The sequence below is a fragment of the Aspergillus welwitschiae genome (genome assembly GCF_003344945.1).
Source record: "Aspergillus welwitschiae strain CBS 139.54b unplaced genomic scaffold BDQ94scaffold_11, whole genome shotgun sequence".
NCBI lineage: Eukaryota > Fungi > Ascomycota > Eurotiomycetes > Eurotiales > Aspergillaceae > Aspergillus > Aspergillus welwitschiae.
This window is the reverse complement of record NW_020798705.1, coordinates 1-17,762: the sequence shown is the minus strand read 5'-3', so window position 1 is coordinate 17,762 and position 17,762 is coordinate 1. Positions and strand designations below refer to the sequence as shown.

At 36.5% G+C, this 17,762-nt stretch overlaps 3 protein-coding genes across 3 annotated transcripts; 2 read left to right on the top strand and 1 right to left on the bottom strand.

The window, feature by feature from the left end:
* Positions 1-416: 416 nt before the first annotated feature.
* Positions 417-2,135, bottom strand: BDQ94DRAFT_177510 (Zn(II)2Cys6 transcription factor domain-containing protein; the record flags this gene model as incomplete). The annotated part of the gene is made up of 3 exons (XM_026772920.1): positions 417-1,075; positions 1,113-1,979; positions 2,037-2,135. 3 exons carry the CDS (start codon positions 2,133-2,135, stop codon positions 743-745), a joined length of 1,299 nt encoding a protein of 432 aa, XP_026627660.1. The 3' UTR covers positions 417-742.
* A 2,852-nt stretch (positions 2,136-4,987) lies between these two features.
* On the top strand, positions 4,988-5,485 carry BDQ94DRAFT_158606 (3CxxC-type zinc finger protein; the record flags this gene model as incomplete). The annotated part of the gene is made up of 2 exons (XM_026768974.1): positions 4,988-5,174; positions 5,208-5,485. The coding sequence occupies 2 exons, from the start codon at positions 4,988-4,990 to the stop codon at positions 5,483-5,485; spliced, it is 465 nt and encodes a 154-aa protein (XP_026627659.1).
* Positions 5,486-8,628: 3,143 nt separating this feature from the next.
* BDQ94DRAFT_177508 (MFS general substrate transporter) lies at positions 8,629-10,775 on the top strand (the record flags this gene model as incomplete). The annotated part of the gene is made up of 9 exons (XM_026772919.1): positions 8,629-8,831; positions 8,883-8,963; positions 9,014-9,066; positions 9,128-9,385; positions 9,441-10,099; positions 10,151-10,309; positions 10,358-10,568; positions 10,626-10,683; positions 10,734-10,775. Exons 1-9 carry the CDS (start codon positions 8,736-8,738, stop codon positions 10,773-10,775), a joined length of 1,617 nt encoding a protein of 538 aa, XP_026627658.1. The 5' UTR covers positions 8,629-8,735.
* Between the last annotated feature and the right edge of the window lie 6,987 nt (positions 10,776-17,762).

The following is a 17,762-nucleotide window of genomic DNA, read 5'->3' as shown; positions in this document are numbered from 1 at the left end:
TATATAATATTAGAATAAGAATAATAAAACACTTATAGATAATAATATTATTATTACTAGCTATATCCTATTCGCGGGTAGCCCGTGGATCACGTGGTATTCCACGCTAACCAAGTCTCGCGACGGGACTGATACCAGCATGAGCGTTCCTCGCGATATAAGATACTACTAATTTTATTAAATTTTCTACTTACAATAAGTAAAAGATTAAAGGAAATTTGGCTTATTATTTATACTACAGCTGGTTATAATGAAAGATCAAATAGATTATATTAAATAAAGCTGAAATATCTAGCTACATTATATAATATATTCTTATTGACTTTATTTATTTTATTTTGTTTATATATCTTTATTATTATATATTTTTTATACTTCTTTCTTTCCCTTCTCATGTTTGATATTCTAGTTTAGATCCGCTGAATTAGATATATTTGATTGGCTCTCTCAGCAAGGATGCGGCATTTTAGGCGGCCAATATATGGCGACTGCAACGCGGCTAATGAAGCTGGCGGCGATTCAGAGGCCACTGCAATGGTATTTAGCCAGTCAGGTATATGAGATCGTTACCCGCAAGCCGCATGTTATGTGCGTATTCTAGAAACACCAACAAACAAACATAGCTTCCTTACCGTACCCTTGGAGATGGGAGGAGGCAGCAAATAAATAAAACATGTTTGCCAGCCATTGCAGATAAAAGAGACAGATATAGCTCCCTAAAAACCTGGACGACGAACATACCTTAACCGACTTTTTCCCGTGGCCACTGAATCCAAGGCCTATGCTTTTCATCAAGGTGGCGGTAGATTCCAGCCATGATATGTTCCGGCCATCCCTTCATAAACCAATAGCAAGATATATCTTGTAGTAAGACGACAAAAAATGCGAGCAGTACCAGTGATAGTGGCCGCTGCTCATGTAGATCGGCAACGAAAAGCCCTGGAAGCCGAAAAAGCCAGCCAAAGATGTACGGGACGCGTGCTCCCTTTAGCGTATAGTGCTTCTGGTTTCTCAGTTGGTGGAAAACTGCGACTAGATCCTCAATGGACTTTGCAATATGTCGCATGCCTCGAATCTGATTGCTGAAGCTCATTAAGAACTAACTGGCGAACCTGAACCAGCGGAGCGATGTAATCCTCAGATAACTGTGATACTTGCACTTCAAAATGCGCTGCTGTAGGTTCCGCACTAGGGCGAGATTTTGGACCGGTTTCCGCATGCGTTGACACCTGCTCTGTCATTTGTAGGATCGACCGGACACCGTGCAGGAGCGTCAAACACTCGGCTTGACCAGTATTGCTGAACGCCAGGTAGTTACCGGGCTGCGGGCCTCTACCTAGCGTGCAGAAGCACATGAATGACGACGCTGCATAGAGTGCATGGTAGGTGTCAGGATTCAATCCAGTCACCGATGGTATGAGTTGACGAAGGGCAACAGCAAAATGTCGCTCAGCTCGTTCTAGGTAGGGTTGAGTGGCACTAGACATCTGCTGAGGGCAGGCTTCCCGTAAGTGTGCGATGTGGAACCCGCTGAAGGCCAAAAGAAGACGCAGCACGTAATTGAAAGAGAAACCCAGCTCCGGAAGCCGTCTCTGCAAGAGCTGCCGACCAGCTTCGTCATCGGCCAGGGTCAGGGATGTGGATGACAGGTAATTGTGAAATAGCTCCATATCCAGCGCAGAAAATTCAAACGGGTAGTTAGCCAAGGCCGATGAGAACCCCTGTCCCAATATTCCGTACGGGGGATACAAATTATATCGTCGACTATGTTTCCTTTTCGGTATTTGGAAGTCAAAGAGGAAAGAGGAGATGTATGTATGCCCGTCGTCCCGCGCCGACTGTCCCCGACTGCCCTCCGGCAGGTTTAACGATGGCGAGTTTAATGATGGCGAGCCCCTATCAACCAATTCACCAACTGCATAATCGCAGTTCATAACGTGTCGCGTGCACTGTCCGCACATAGGTTTGACTTCGTCGCACTACTCCAGTCGTCAGACGACGTCGTATGACCTCAACACCATGTTTCTAGAACTTGCCTTGACCCTTCGCTGTTTGCAATTACCACAACCCAAACGCGACTTACGGTGGGATTTGCGGGAACGTGCGCTGACATACGCGTTTAATACAGGGACCATTGCGTTATGTATTAGGCTACAGACAGGGAACGACCCTGGTCTAATCCTATTCGTGCAAGATGTGCGGGAGATATGAAGGGACAAGAGCAGAGTGTGGCTGCTGCCTTTCTGAAGTGGTTTGAGATGAGGGAACAGAGTTCCTTACTCTTACTACCAAGAAGAGAAAAGGGCCAATTGTCAGGTGGCGAACGCGCTATTCCGAATGCGGGCGGCAAGCGGTTGATGCGCCGATGAATCTCCGACCCAGATTTCAATAAAGGCCCGAGAACCATTATTGGTCTTCTGCTGCACAAGCCCGGAAATGCCTGTGCCTCTCGCCTGACCCAACATGCCTACTCCCATTCCACATGACCGAAATGGTCGTTACCTAAGCAGCTGAACAAGAATTATTGGACGCGAAGCCGAACTGTATGTTCAGCGTAAGCATTCCATTGCTGGTGCCTCACAGAAGGTGATAAGCGATTCTCAAGAATTATTGGCCGTGCAATATAAACTAAATTACTGCCCTGAGGGTCTTACTTATATAGGTATCCTGGATTGAAACAGTCAATCAGCGAAGTGTGCCATTTCCTTGGATCATATGCTTAACATGTGGCTGTCAATACGCAGGGAGCATTTGGCCTCTGAGAGACTGTTCGCACTACATAAGAAATGTCGAAGTGACGGAACAAAAATTGGACTGAAGGAATGAATCAAGCCAAAATTCATGAGGGCGAGGCAGCTTAGTGAAGATGAGAATTTTATATTATTATCAAGGGTATCTCAGTGCTCACAGTATAATTGCTCCAGCCTCCGTGGCGAAACTGCCGGGGCCTATTCCATATGAGGAAGTCCGTATTCGTAGCAGCGATAAGCTTTCATTCTATTTTGTTTTGTGGAGCCAAAGTATACTTTCCCTGCTTCCTCATTGCTAACAAATAACATTAAACTGCTGGCCCACTTTCAGTCGGCCACCATTCGGAATATCCACCATGCCTGTTAAGCACTTTGACTCCTTTCCTCGGTTATAGCCCCCCTATGGACCCAGCTCGTCTCGAAACGGAAAGTTTGTCTGATTTCTCATAGTGCCAAGAAGGAGACAGGGCCAATGGTGGAGATGTCTAAACCATTGTTGGTAATTCGCTTTCGGATTCATATGCTGTACCTATTCTATCTTCCGTGGATTTCTATCTGCCCTGCTCGCCGTAGTCTCTGCCACACCTGCACGAAGGACTACCGCATGCATAGCGACGGGTATATAACCTTGAAAGACATCTACGACTCAGAGCACTACGACTACCGTCAGTTAATATTCCATTTTAGAATCCTACAATGGTATTTCCTTGGTTGATGATCATTTTGGGAGCGGTTTTCCGCGTCGCTGAAGCGGCTTCTCTGCCAATCGTTGACCTAGGATACGAGTTACACCAGGCAAGCTCGTTCTCCGTAAGTAAAGTTCCTGGAAATATTTGTTGCGATCTTCTGAAAGCACCATATATTGATCGGTTTCCAGAATGAGCACAGTTGGTATAGCTTCGGCAACATTCGATATGCTGCTCCACCTTTGGGCCAACTTCGCTTTCAGCCACCCGTACCACCCATGACAAATCGATCCGAAATCCAGACCGGAGACGTAGGGAGAGTATGCCCCCAGGCAGACATGCCTCAGTGGGAACTGGCCCAGCTTATTCGCTTCCTGAAGAGCCTGAGCCTGTTCCCGAAAAGTTTCCTGCTGAAGGGGAATTCGAGCAGTGGGCCATTCCACAAGTGCCCTATGATACTGAAGGCGGGCCTAGCGCTTCTTTATCTCATAGCGATACTTCCAATCACGAAAAACTACCCAAGGCCCCTGATCAAACACAAGCACAAGGCCACATAGCGAGAATTTCATGCGCAGACTTAATGCTGTATCAGAATTGGGAAAGTCTGTCCTCGAAATATAAAAAGAAAAGGGCTATTAAGCTTGCATGAAGGGGTCTTCTTCTTCCAAGCGAAGGTGGTTTTATTTCAATATTTACAATTTGAGAATGATTTGGAGCAACTTTAATCAACCAATCGAATATCTGACTGCCTATTCCTAGATCCAACAATATCAAAAGAGGACAAATAGACGTATAGGTGCTAAGGAAATCCTGTAAATTAAAAGAGAATGATGAGCCTTGGCCGAAAAACAAAGTTTTTTGAGTTTCAATCTTCCCAGTTGATTCGTAAAGATGCATCTTTTCTCAAGCACCATCTACTATAGCTTTCATTTTGCCAATCCTTCTTTCTATGCCGAGATTGTGGCTTTTCAACTACTTCATCCACGTGCTGCACGCCAAGGACAGAGGCAAGAACTTCAGTCGGCATCTGCGAGACTCTTCGGGGAAGTAGTCCTTTCTCGGCGGTTCTTCCGCTATATATATCTCCACATTTCTCATATCTCCTAGAGCTGCCTTTCACGACCGTCGAGCTGATGCTCAATCCCCGCCATGCTGGAGTTTCTGTCCCACTTGGCATAATCCCTCTGAAAGCGATCATATGTTTCCATGTCGAAGGTACGGCCAGCATAGCGGAACCAATCTTCAACAGCGCCGTGGAAGCGCGCTACTTGCCAGCTGGCCGACGTCAGCTGAGTGATACCGTTGAGTTATCAAGTGCTTCAGTGCCCGCAGGTCTCAGCGATTGGATATAGCGAAAACTGGGTCAATCATCTACCAATCAGCTCGTGCTGTGGAAGAGATGTGTTGTCCTCAGGAGGTACAGCTGCTGCTTTAAAGCGGGGTAGACCGTCTCCCAGAAAAGTGTTCGTAACCCCATCCAAGGGCATGCTCCGAGCTTCCAGCGCAATCTTTTGACATCCTATAGTCCCACTACCGGCAACCAGATTCAACATGCCACGCAAGGGACGCAAAGCTGCGAACTTGTGGTCGCTCCACCCGAAGCTTCATAACGACGTAACACAGCTGTTAGACGAGGAAGGTCTTCAAATAGACTTCTTTGACGCCGATGATGAGGAACCCAACATCGAGAAACGAGACACGAACGTCATTGGCCGATTCATTCGCCAAAACAGGGGATGTAACTCCAGTGGTTGATCGAGCAAAAAGATAGCGATTACAAATCGCATGTACCCCCAACAGCGATATAATGCGTGGGTGTATCACCAGCGATGCAGAAATTGCAGAGCCGTTGGTCGGCTCGTCCTAGATAGCGGGTGCTATCCGGAAAGAGTGACATACTGGCTCAAACAATGGAATGGATCTGAGGTACGGCAACCCAATTACTCTGGCCAGAGCAGAGGTCCACACGATAGTAAACTGTGTGAAGAGTGTAAAGTTGGTCATTGTCCCAACTCGAATGAGGACTTATCATCGGTGCTGGCTAGGTAAGATTCGTACCTGGAGTTCTAATATAGAAACCAACTTTTCTAGATTGTCTATCTGAGCGATGCGCTACCTGGTATGCAAGCGATCCTCAGTCTGAAAGTCCTTGGGCCCACCATCCAGCCCGGGAGGCACAGCTTTGAGACGGAGATTTCATGGTCGGAACTCTAATAAGATTGATTAACAGTCTGGTGTTACTACTTGATTCCTGGTTTCTGGTGTATGACTCTCAGTATGAAATCTATTAGCACTGCTTATTTAGGAGCAGCTGCTTATAGTTAAAGGCCATAAAATAACATAAGACTCTTCTAGAGGGCTTAAGCCTAATCTTTTTCTTAATATTTCATTCCCATATAAAAAAAGGAATGCGAGATAGAATGTGTAACGGCGGGACTGGGAAAAGAGCATACTAAATTAAAGCAAATCTTAGTTTACCCTGGTGGTGTATTGTTCAATAAGACCATATAGAAAAGCGTGCCCGCAACAATATACATACTTATAGCAGAATCTATAGAACCCTCCAAGCCCATAATGGAATAATAAGACAGAGCTCTATAAAGGTAAACACTAAGCTTCCTCCAAAAACCAGGCTATGGTAAGTCCATGTATTGTTAGGATTGAGTTTGGTAATTTGGCAGGCAACAGCCCAAGGGAAGATATAGAGACTGTTAGAGATGAGAGACTGTCCTAGATATCACGGTGGACGGGTAGTTAATAGTATAGTCGCCAGCTGAGTGGATATTGCATATAATATATAGCACCTGTATATATCTTTGTAAGATATTGGAGTCCGCATAAGGGGGTTGTTGCAGTCCTCGCCGATCTATTGTTTGCTGCATGTGTGCTGTGATCTTAGCTACCGAATCTGATTGACTGAAATAGAATGTAAATGATTTGCAGCTAAATATGACCAGGAATATACAAAGTGGCATCTTAATAGCCACTGCAATAGCAGCGGCAAGAAACGCTGGTCGTGCCACCACTAAAGAAGATGAGGATCTCGGGAAAAACAGTTGTTTGTGAGTTCGCAGGAGCTTCTGTTCGGTTCTTAGTTCTCGGATCTTTGTCCTCATTGTCTCAATTATTTCGGTCTGGTGTTTGAGCGCCTCACTGAAGCTGTTGAAATACTGTCGGACATCTTGGTTCGTCACCCGTGATTTTCTTTGCATGAAGTTCACCCAATAGGCATACAAATACTGCATCAATCCCTGGGTCCGTCACCGTCCCTGTCAAGCGTTCCAGCTCTCTTCGATTGACTTCATAGCTGATGAAATCCTCCCAGCTAGTAAAAGTCTGGCCTTCAAGCGGCTTACCTGTCCCCCAGATAAACCTTTCGCCGAATGCTCGCCTCGTGAATTCAGATGGCTCAGCTACTGCGGCAATAATGCCTTCGCCAGAACTGTGAATCGGCTCAGCATAAGAATAGCCACGGTATCCTGCGCCGATTATGAGAATTCGAGGTTTTGCTCCCAAGTGGCAGCTTTTCTGGGATGTGGTAGGTACGGCTATAGGGCCCTTGGGTCTTGTATACCGAAACAACTGCACTATTGCGGACTTGCCTATGAAATGGTAATAAAATGACAATGAAATGAAAAGGTCTGGGGATTGGGGGGTTGAGACTGCAGGGAGATGATAGGTTTTGAACACGTTGGAAGCCGCCGTTTATCATAAATTTGCGGTCCTCGGCTTACTACCTCTGGCCCGCATATTACGAATTTTCCTTTCCAATTTTACTATGCAGGTATTCGCAGTAGTCTAGAGAGCCATCAATCCGTATTGAAATTACGGCTTCCTATGGAATCATTCTGGCTATCACAGAAATCTGGTGTTTAGTACCGTATAAATAACAAATTACGGTCGAGTTCAAAATATGTTGGATATCCCATTTCCACGCCAGTGAGTCAGGGAATTCGGAGAATGACGGCCAGAGGTAGTAAGGCCAGAGCGAATCTATTTCTGGGCCAAGTATACAATTGGTTTAGCCTGATGCTCATCTGGTTCTAGACTCTTGTTATGAGGTATATTTCTCCAATTAAAATTGAGGCCATGACTCGTCAAACTTCGGAACTGGCGTGTTAATTACGCTACTGGCTTTACTGCTTCCCTTCAATAATAAGTTAGTCTGTACTTATATGAATAGTTGTAACAAAAGTCCAGGATCGAAAGGCTCATCGTGTGTTTTCATGGACTGATCTATAAAAAGCTTTCCTGATTAGCTTTGAAGTGATTGATGAAAATCTTCAACGAGACTTTTACACTGGCTGTCCATGACGGGTGGCGGTTAATATGAGGAAACAAATGGCAAATAAGGAATTGTGTGGCCTCCTACAATTTTCATGTTAGTTGTCGCGAATAAGATACCGTTAGGGACTACAGTGCCGCAGACGACATCTACTGGCCAAATTATCTCATGCATCATGCATGAGGGCACGCCATCTCTTGCTTAGGCAATCTCACGCCGCTAACTAGAAGCAGTATAAGTAGAAAGTGACTAGCGCAGTCCGATTGTTGCTTCATGACAGATAACTTTCAAAATAAGCTGGCCTTTATGCAAAACTAAAATTTTCGTGAGGAATAGGATACGTCTTTATTCCTATGTAGTGATTTTTGCCATAGCAATTTCCTCACTGGACCAAAGGTAAGCTTTACTTTATGAGCTTGTTCCAACGTTTTCAACTACCGAGCGCGCCTTGGTTTTGATCTCCCGCCTCGAAGGATCCTCTTAGATATGGGTGCTAAGAGGGGACTGAAGAGGCTTAGAGAGTGTAGGGTCAGCGGGGAAGTGGGGCCGCTTTCAGCCTCTCTTTGCGTCAATTACCCCTGTATATACCACTATTAAATATGTAACCTCAATTGCGGAGTACAAACACCGGAGAAAGGCATGTTCAACTCCAGGAAAGCAGAGGTTCACATGTTACGTGAGATTCAGCGGGAAGTGGAGCCGCTTTCAGCCTTTCTGATAGAGTGTTATTCTTAACCAGTAATCTTCTGATTTATATCAACTACCCCTGTATATACCACTTTTATTAAATGTAACCTCAATTACGGAGTACAGAACTCCGTGTTAAGCCTTGCTGAATTCCAGAAAGGAAGAGGACACCGGTCTGCCGACAGACTCAGCACGTAATTACCACGCCCCTGACCTCGTACTCAGCAGACCTATTTCTTATATATGTGTCTCTCTAAAGAACCTCTATTCTATCAAGTGCCTCATATTTTCGCTAAGTACAACTTGGCAATCCGAGACTGAGTCATCATGCAGAGGCCTACTGAGCAAAAAACTCTAGAACAAGAGCCCCTAGATGAAAATCTGCCGGAGGGTGAAGAGGAACGGCATATCCATGGAATTAAAGTAAGTGTGTTTAGATTGAGATTGAAATTGAGTGGTTACTGACAGCTGTAGTGGTTTCTTTTGGTTGCTAGCACGTTAACAGGCAGCTTCATCTATGCTCTGGATAATACCATCGTGGCTAATATTGCACCGGTTTGTTAATTCTCAATTACTACAAGAAGGAAACTCTGACAAATGTAAAGGCTATCGTTAATCATTTTGATGCGGTCGAGAATCTGCCGTGGTTATCAGTTGGGTGAGTTTTAATAGGAAAGGTTTTATTGATGAGCACCTCTAACAATACCCGGGGGAAATAGGTTTATGATCGGTGGAGTGGCAATGGTTCTTATTTACGGCAAGCTATACGCTCTGTTTAACTCGAAATGGCTGTATATCACGTCCACTGTTATCTTTATGGCTGCCTCTGCACTCTGTGGCGCCGCTCCTTCCATAAACGCTGAGATCGTTGGACGCGTTTTTGCAGGCGCAGGTGGAAATGGAATGTACTTCGGCATTCTAGAACTACTATCAACGAATACCACGAGCCGTGAGCGTCCGCAATACTTGAGTTTGACGTGAGAGAGAGCCCTCTACGTGAACTTGACGACAGACTTGTTGACAAGGACACAGAGGCCTAGTTTGGGGTTTAGGAACCGTCCTTGGTCCCGTCGTTGGGGGTGGATTTGAAAAGTATACCTGGCGCTGGGCATTCTACATTAATCTTCTTTTCGGCGCCATTCTTATACCGACCTACCTTTTCGTGATTCCGTCCAAGGTTCCAGTACCTGAAGTGCCCTATCGACAAAAGCTTTCTAGTTTTGACTGGGTTGGTAGCTTACTGAACGTTGCTGCATTTGCATCCCTAGTGATGGCAATTAACTTTGGTGGCACTCTATATGCCTGGAATAGTGGGCAAATTATTGCTTTGTTCATAGTGTCAGGGACACTTTGGATCTTATTTGGCATCCAGCAAGGTTTTACTATTGCCAGCTCCCTACAGGGTCGGTTACTGCCAATGCATCTTTTTAGGCAGAAGGAACCGACCCTACTATTCTTTGCTTGTGCTGCAGTAGGAATGGTGACATATCCAACTGTGTACTACATACCCATCTACTTCCAGTTCACTCGGGGCGATGATGCAATCCACTCTGCCGTCAGGTTGCTTCCCTTTATCTTTATATTGATTGTGGCCATTCAGTCAAATGGCGCATTAATGTCTCGCTTTGGTTATTATAAGCCATGGTACTTACTCGGAAGCATAGTAGCCCTGATTCCAGCAATTCTGATAGGTTAGGTGATAACTGTTCTTTATGTCTCTGTCAAAGCTAATCAAAACATAGCTACTATTATCCAAGTCCACACAAGACCGGCCATTCTCTATGGACTTGAAATTGTAATTGGATTAGGGGCCGGTTCATATACTCAGGCAGCCTTTGCTGTGATCCAGGCCGTCGTAGCCCCCTCCGAAGCTGCAGATGGTCTTACTCTGATGCTGCTAGGTTCGTCTAATCCTGTACTTTTTCGGAAAATCTCTTACAATAAACCAGCTCAACTCCTTGGAATGACCCTTGGACTATCAATCACCGGTGCAATTTTCGTTAATGTCGCCCAAAATGGCCTTTTCAAGTTGCTTCCCAACCTACCCCGGGAGCAGGTTTCTCAAGTTGTCTCGGGAACCAGCAGTGCGCTACTAAACAAACTTCCAGATACTGTTCGAGAACGGGCGTTAGATATAATTGTGCACGCTTGGCGCTATCTGTAAGCGGGGTTTCTCGCTCACCCTTTCTTTTGGTATATATAAACTAATATCTTAAGATTTGCTTGTGTGAGTTTTGGGGCTGGAGTCAGCTTGCTTTGCGCAGTCTTTATGGCAGTGAGTTTTTTCCCCCGGAAATCTGCGAGGACAAAATTAACTTCTCATAGAATAAACGTGCGAACATAGTGTCTGCTGCAGGCGGGGCTTGACTTTCAATCAACTTTTGCACCTTGTGTACCGCATGGTATATCTTGCAAGTTGCATTATCGATAGGCTAATGCCTCTGAATACTCTTGTATCGAGGAACAGTGTTTTACACGCAATTGCTTTACTCTCAGAGCAGTATTGCTGACCGAGTTTGATTTATATTTGGAGGCGAAGCCATACATAACGCATGAACATAGTTTTGACAAATACAAACTTTTTTAAAGTAATAATTAGCGTAGCTTAGGCAGACACTCACCTGTTAAACCCTACTATCTAGTGTCAAGCCGGAGGGTAAGTTATTCGGTATTATTCATTCGCCATCCCAGCCTATCATAGTCGATGGCTATGCGGGAGCCGCCCCACCGCTTGTGAGCAGTAGGAGTAGTTAATAATACTTATTTACATATCTGATATCTGCATACATCGAGGGCTTGAATCCACTTGGGCATCTGCCCAGGATCTCCCAAGTCCTCTTCAACATCTATATACCCATTGACCTCAGTGCTCTACCTCATCTATTTCCTCCTATTCTACAGCTCCATATTGCCCAAGGAGCCCTGTTTATAGCATAAATTTGGCCACCCGGACCTCCAGCCCAGGTATATTCAGAATCATCTTTATATCTTCTCCTGCTTCTAGTCCTCCTCCGGGTTTCGCTAAATATCATTTACGTATGTTCCTGAAGAGTGGACAGGCAAGAAGAACGTGCTGTACAGTCTGGGTAGCTCTTCCTCAACGGCAGTCTCCGTCCTGCATGTCCGGCACACCGTATTAGTATAAATAGTGTCGTAGCCTGATTTTTCCCGTGCGCATCTGCACGATCACCGTGCTTAAGGGGCGAGGGAGGTTTCGGTGTATTCTTAAAATCTACTTTATTAGGGTCGGCGTCAGCTTTTTTATTGTCCGCCCGTGCAGGCTCACTCTTTTCCACTGCATGTTTGTTATCTCCCGGATCCTGGATTTTACTGCTGAACGAAGAAGCCTTTGCTGGATGTGACGAGGCGCTGTTACTGCGGTTATTATTTTTTTATTCTGCCGTAATATCCACGAGTCTGCCGCTATTCTGTGGCTTTTTTTACTGCTTTATCAGCCAGCTGATTGCCTTCCACGCCGCTGTGTGAAGATATCGAACAAAAGCATACAGTAAGATTATCTTCCTTTGCTTTGTTCTGAGCCACTATAATTGTTTCTATAATTTAGTAGGGAAATATTCACAACGGGACAACAGTTAAATAATATCCGATATATTCAGAACTAATATCATTCAATAATACTTTTTAGTTTTTATAAGAAATATAATAATATAACTTTTATTCTTTTAATCAAATATTATATGGAGTTTGTGAGAGCCGATCAAATATGTCTTATTTGGTGCATCTAGACTAGAATATTGAACATGAGGAGGGAAAGAAGGAAGTATAGAGAGATATATATAAATAATAAAAATAAATAAATAAAATAAAATAAATAAAATAAATAAAATTATATTATATAATTTAATTATATACCTCCGAACACTGCTTGTTATTATATTATTTTTTTTATTAAGACTAGCTGTTCTCAGCCAGCAGAATATTATTATTTTTATAATTTAATATAAACTTATCAGTCTCAGCCGCGGTGAGCCACTGCGGCAGTTATTTAAAAGAATTAAAATAAATAAAAATTTTTATATAATAATTCTATAATTAGAAAGGAGTATTCTTGAAATTCTTAATAAAATATTATATATAATTTATTTTATTTAATATAAGCTATTTAATTTTATATTACAGACAGCTATAATATAAGTAACTGGCTAGAATCTTTTTAATTTTTTATTTTATCTGATTATTAATTTGAATAGAAATGACGGCGTTCTGGATCTGGCCAGATAAGACTTTTAATAAATTTTATAAATATAATTTTTAATATAGAAAATTGGATACACGTGTATATCTTCTAGAAGATAAACTTTGTATATATTTCTAATTTATTAATAATTAAAATAAATTTATATTAATTTTTTACGAGCTTTTATAAAAGCTGGCTTTAATATTAATTTCTTATATTAATAAAAATCTTATTATTAATATTAAAATTATCTGGATATTAATAATAATTTATCTGCTGGATCTGTTAATCTTGAATTTTTTTTCATATTATTTTATATAAATTATTATATTTATTTTATTTATTTTATTTAACAGGCGAACTCCTGTGCCTGCTTTTAAATAACTGTATATAATAAAAATTTTATATAAAATATTCAGTTAAATAATATTCTTAGTTTATATTTTCTTTTTATTATAAATAGCAACAGTCCCGTTGATTTATATAATAGAATTGCAGTTATAAAATTAATTAAAAGTAATAACTTTAATTAGTTATTCTAGAAATAATTAATAAATAAAATAAATTATTAAATAATATATTAGTTAATAATCTCTGTCTGTTTATTAGTTTGGAAGTGGTATATAATAGAAAGCTTTAATTTAATTTATAAAATTCTATAGAATTTATTTTAGAAATTAGCTGTGAATTATCTTCCGCAATTAGATATAATTATATTAAATAATTCAGTCCAGATATATATTTAATTTATAAACAGACAGACTATATTCTAAATAAATATTTATTTAATATATAAAATAAAAGCTGTATACTTATTAAATTAGTCTATTATTATAAAAATAGTATTAAAACCATGATAGTCTTTCGGAAAGAAATAAAAGTTTATTAAGATATATTATTAAAAATATAATAAAATTAGTAGAAACTAAAGCAGATTTAAAAAAAGATTATAATAAATTATTTTTCTAATATATTAAATAATTATTTATATAATATTAGATATCTCTGTTCTAGATTAGACATGGCAGGGCTCGCCTGAAAAGCTCAGGACCGCCCGGCTCGGCTCGTGCTAAAAAGACCCCGAGTCTGCTTATATAAGGCTTACAAGCCTTTTTTAAATATTCAAAGCTCACCTGCCAAGCTTCAAGCTTCCTGTCAAACCGGGTGAGTCTATTATAATCAAGCTTTTAGTTCTGAGATAAGCTTGATAGACTCACTAAGATTATATATTTATATAATATTACTGAAATTTTTAGAAATATAAAAATATATTTTCTGATTTAAGTTAAAAGTATATCTTCTATTAATTATTATAATATAATATTTTCTGATTTAAGTTAAAAGTATATCTTCTGTTTATTATTATAATATAAACTTTTCTATTTTCTGATTTAAGTTAAAAGTATCTTTTCTGATCTAAATTAAAAGAATATTTTTTTAATTTAAATTTAAAGTATCACTTAGTTTTCTTATATATAATAAAGTATTATATTATTCTTAATAATTTACAGTCAGATAATCATGATTACGGAGTTTGTTCTGTACTGATACTGATATAATTTATAATAATATTAAAGTTTACTGTAGAGTTCTCTAGAAAGTTCTCTAGAAAGAAAATATAATAATGAAATTTAATTTATAATATATACTTTCCACTGTATTATTATTACTATCAGTATTATTATTATTATAAAATTCTTCAGTATTATTTATCTTATAATCTAGAGGTATCGGTTATTCTTCATCTGTATTTAATATATTTATCTATATATTATTAACTGTAAGATTAGTTATATTTATATTCTTAGAAATATATTTAAATTTTTTCTATAATTAGAATCTTTTTTTATATATCTGAAATATTAAGATTTAGATAATATCTGGAAGAAGATATTCTCAGTGATAGTAGTATATATTATATATAAAATTAAAAAACTGCTTAATCTTAATTTTACTGATTAGAACTATGAGAATATCTTATATTATATAACTGAGAATAGAAAATTAATTTTAATTTATTTTTTAAAAATAAAAAATGTTAATAGTTTAAATCAGTTCTTCTCTTAAATATTATTTAATCTCAGAAATTAAATCTTTTATTATATAAGATTTAATATATCCAAGATGCTTAGATTAATTAATCAGACTTATAAAATAAAATAAAATTAATACTTCCAAGAATTAAAACTTAAATTAATATTAATACTAAGATTTATATTTTATATATAAATCTTCTAGAATTTTTTTATATATTGAATTATAGTCACAGGTCGGATCCTGCTATTAAACAGTATTAAAAATCTGTAATTTAAGATTTAATGGTTAAATTATCAGTATATAAAGATAATCTTAATTATTATAAATTTAATTATAATAAAATCTCAGTTTTTTTAATGTATATTTAAGATCTTTATATAGTTGTTTTTTCTATATAATATATTTTAATCATAAACGTCGTTGAGAATTTTCAAAATAGTTAAAAAGAGAATTATATATTTTAAATATTTTATAAATTATTAATTTTTTGATTTCTGATAAAGCAAGTATAAATATATAGAAAAAATATAAAAGTTTTAAAAAATATAATAATTATTATTATTCTTTTATTATTAATTATGAATAATTTATAATAATTAATTCTTCTATAATATATTCTTTAATTATATGTTTCAGGAGTACGGCTCGTCTTAATATAATATATATTAAATTCTATTATATTTAATAATTTTAATAAAATAAAAGCTTGTGATAGGATCTACTTGTCAGGGTAGAAAACCTGTTGACTAGGTAAGGAATCAGCCTCTAAATATAATAGATTGGTCTAATAATAATAAAGGTAGCCTATATCCACGAGATAGACTGATTCTTGAGAAATCAGTAATAACCTGCAGAGGAATTAATATCTTTTAGATATTAATAGACTACAGAATTATTATTAATAATCTTATAACTTCTATAAATATTATAATATATTACCCCGGTATCTAAAATCCTAATAGCTAGATTATTCTATTATAAATAATACTTTTCTTTGCTGAAGCAAGCTACCTGGCTCGGATATTAAAAATAATCTTATATATTTCTGATTCAGAATAGTATAAATCTGATAGCAAAAAACAGGAGGTTCGCGGGAAATATCATAGAAATAGAATTATATATTATTTTTATATAACTTTACCAGTATTTAGTTATATTTGCATGGGTGGATCTATTAGAAAGAAGTATAAATAAAAAATTTTTTATATTATTTCTTTTTCTCTTTCTCTTTTATCTCAGGATTATTATTTCTTTAGTATTTTATAATTATTTTATTTATTTTTTATAGTCTTTTTGTATACTTTTCTTTATTTTTTTTTATTTTTATCTATTTTATATTATCTTTATTATCTCTTTATTAAATATCAGTCTTATTTTCAATTACTTTATAATAGCTAAGAAAAAGGGGCATTCCAAGTAGAATATTCTTATTAAAATTTATTATAATTTTTATATATATTATTTAAAACACGTGAACTATAATTTTAATTCTAGAGAAAATACTTTATATAATATTAATTATTTACTAGATATAAAGATATTTATTCTATATCATTTCTATTCTAAAAGAAATAAGATTTATAATCTAGTAGATTTTATATATTTTATATTATATATATATAATTTACTGATATTTCTTAAGCCTGTAACTAGTCTGCTAGAAAATATTTATAATCTTATTAAGATTATTAAATAGTCCACTCTTGTCCTGGATAAAAAATATTAAAATAGTGATATTAAATAGATTATTTATAAAGAAATCTATATTTTTATAAAAATATTTAATAGTATAGAAAGTACTCATACTTATAAATTCTTATTAAAAAATATTAAAACTGCTAAGTATATAAATTCTTATAAAAATAAAAAAATAAAATCTTCATGGTTCTATTATTAATATTTTATTAGAAGTTTACTATTAAATATTTTAAATTTATTAAAATCTATTATATTCTTCTAGCTTAGTCAGTTCTTTATCCTGGTCTCTATGCCTTGTTGGAGAATTATTATATTTATAAAATAAAAATACTATTATATTTATTACTTAATAATCTGAAATATATAGATTAGATTTCTACTCTGTAAAACTTTCTTAATTTAATAAAAGTTATAATATATATTTAATACCTGGATATTAACAGTTCTGGTTCAGACTTAGATAATAAGAATAATATTATTAAATTAATTATAGATTTTTATTTTTTTTTTAAAGTCTACTTTCCCCGTGAATATTCCTGAGTTATAATAAGGAGGCCTGGTTATTATTATTATTTAATTTATAAATAAATAATAAATATAATTAAATATATTTAGGTGTTTTCTGCTGTCTTATAACAGAATAATTTTGTATTTATTAATATATTTAGTCTGTGATAATATAGTTAATAAAAAATATCAAAAGATTAATATTTCTATAATTTATTCTTTAAAAATATAAAATAATTTATTAGTAATTATTTTCTATTTTCTTGATGCATGGTGCTTCTTATAGAATTTCTAATATTGTTTTATAGCTTCGGGTGTATTTTTTATATTTTTATTAAAAATTTATTAATTATATTTATTTAATTATTTTTTTTATTTAATCAGATAGTAATTATGGCTGTTATAATATTAATAATTTTTAATTTTTTTAACTTTTTATTTATTTTTATTATTTAGTTTAGATATCAGGAGTGGTTTTTTATAATCTTAATTAATATTCTATAGTTCTAGTAAAGAAATATAGAATATATTATAAATTTATTTATATTTCTCAGGTAAATATAAGCGGTACACTTAGAATCTGATATATTTAAAAATCTGAAAAAATTTTATGAACTTTGGAGCTAATTTTCTTAATTTTTCAAATTATAAGTTTTAAATTAATAGTTTTATTAAATCTCTTTCTTTGAAAAAGAATAATCTTTTATACTTATTATAATATTTTTTTTATTTTTTTATAATTATTTATTATATCTTTTATAGCTGTTCTCTTATTTTCTTAAGCTTTTTAATTTTATTTTATATAACTGAGATCTTTTACTGTTAAGAATTGTCCCTGATTCTGATATAGAAGTTTAGTAAATAATTATATAAAATATTATAAAGTAATAGGCCTGTGGTTACATTATTTATAT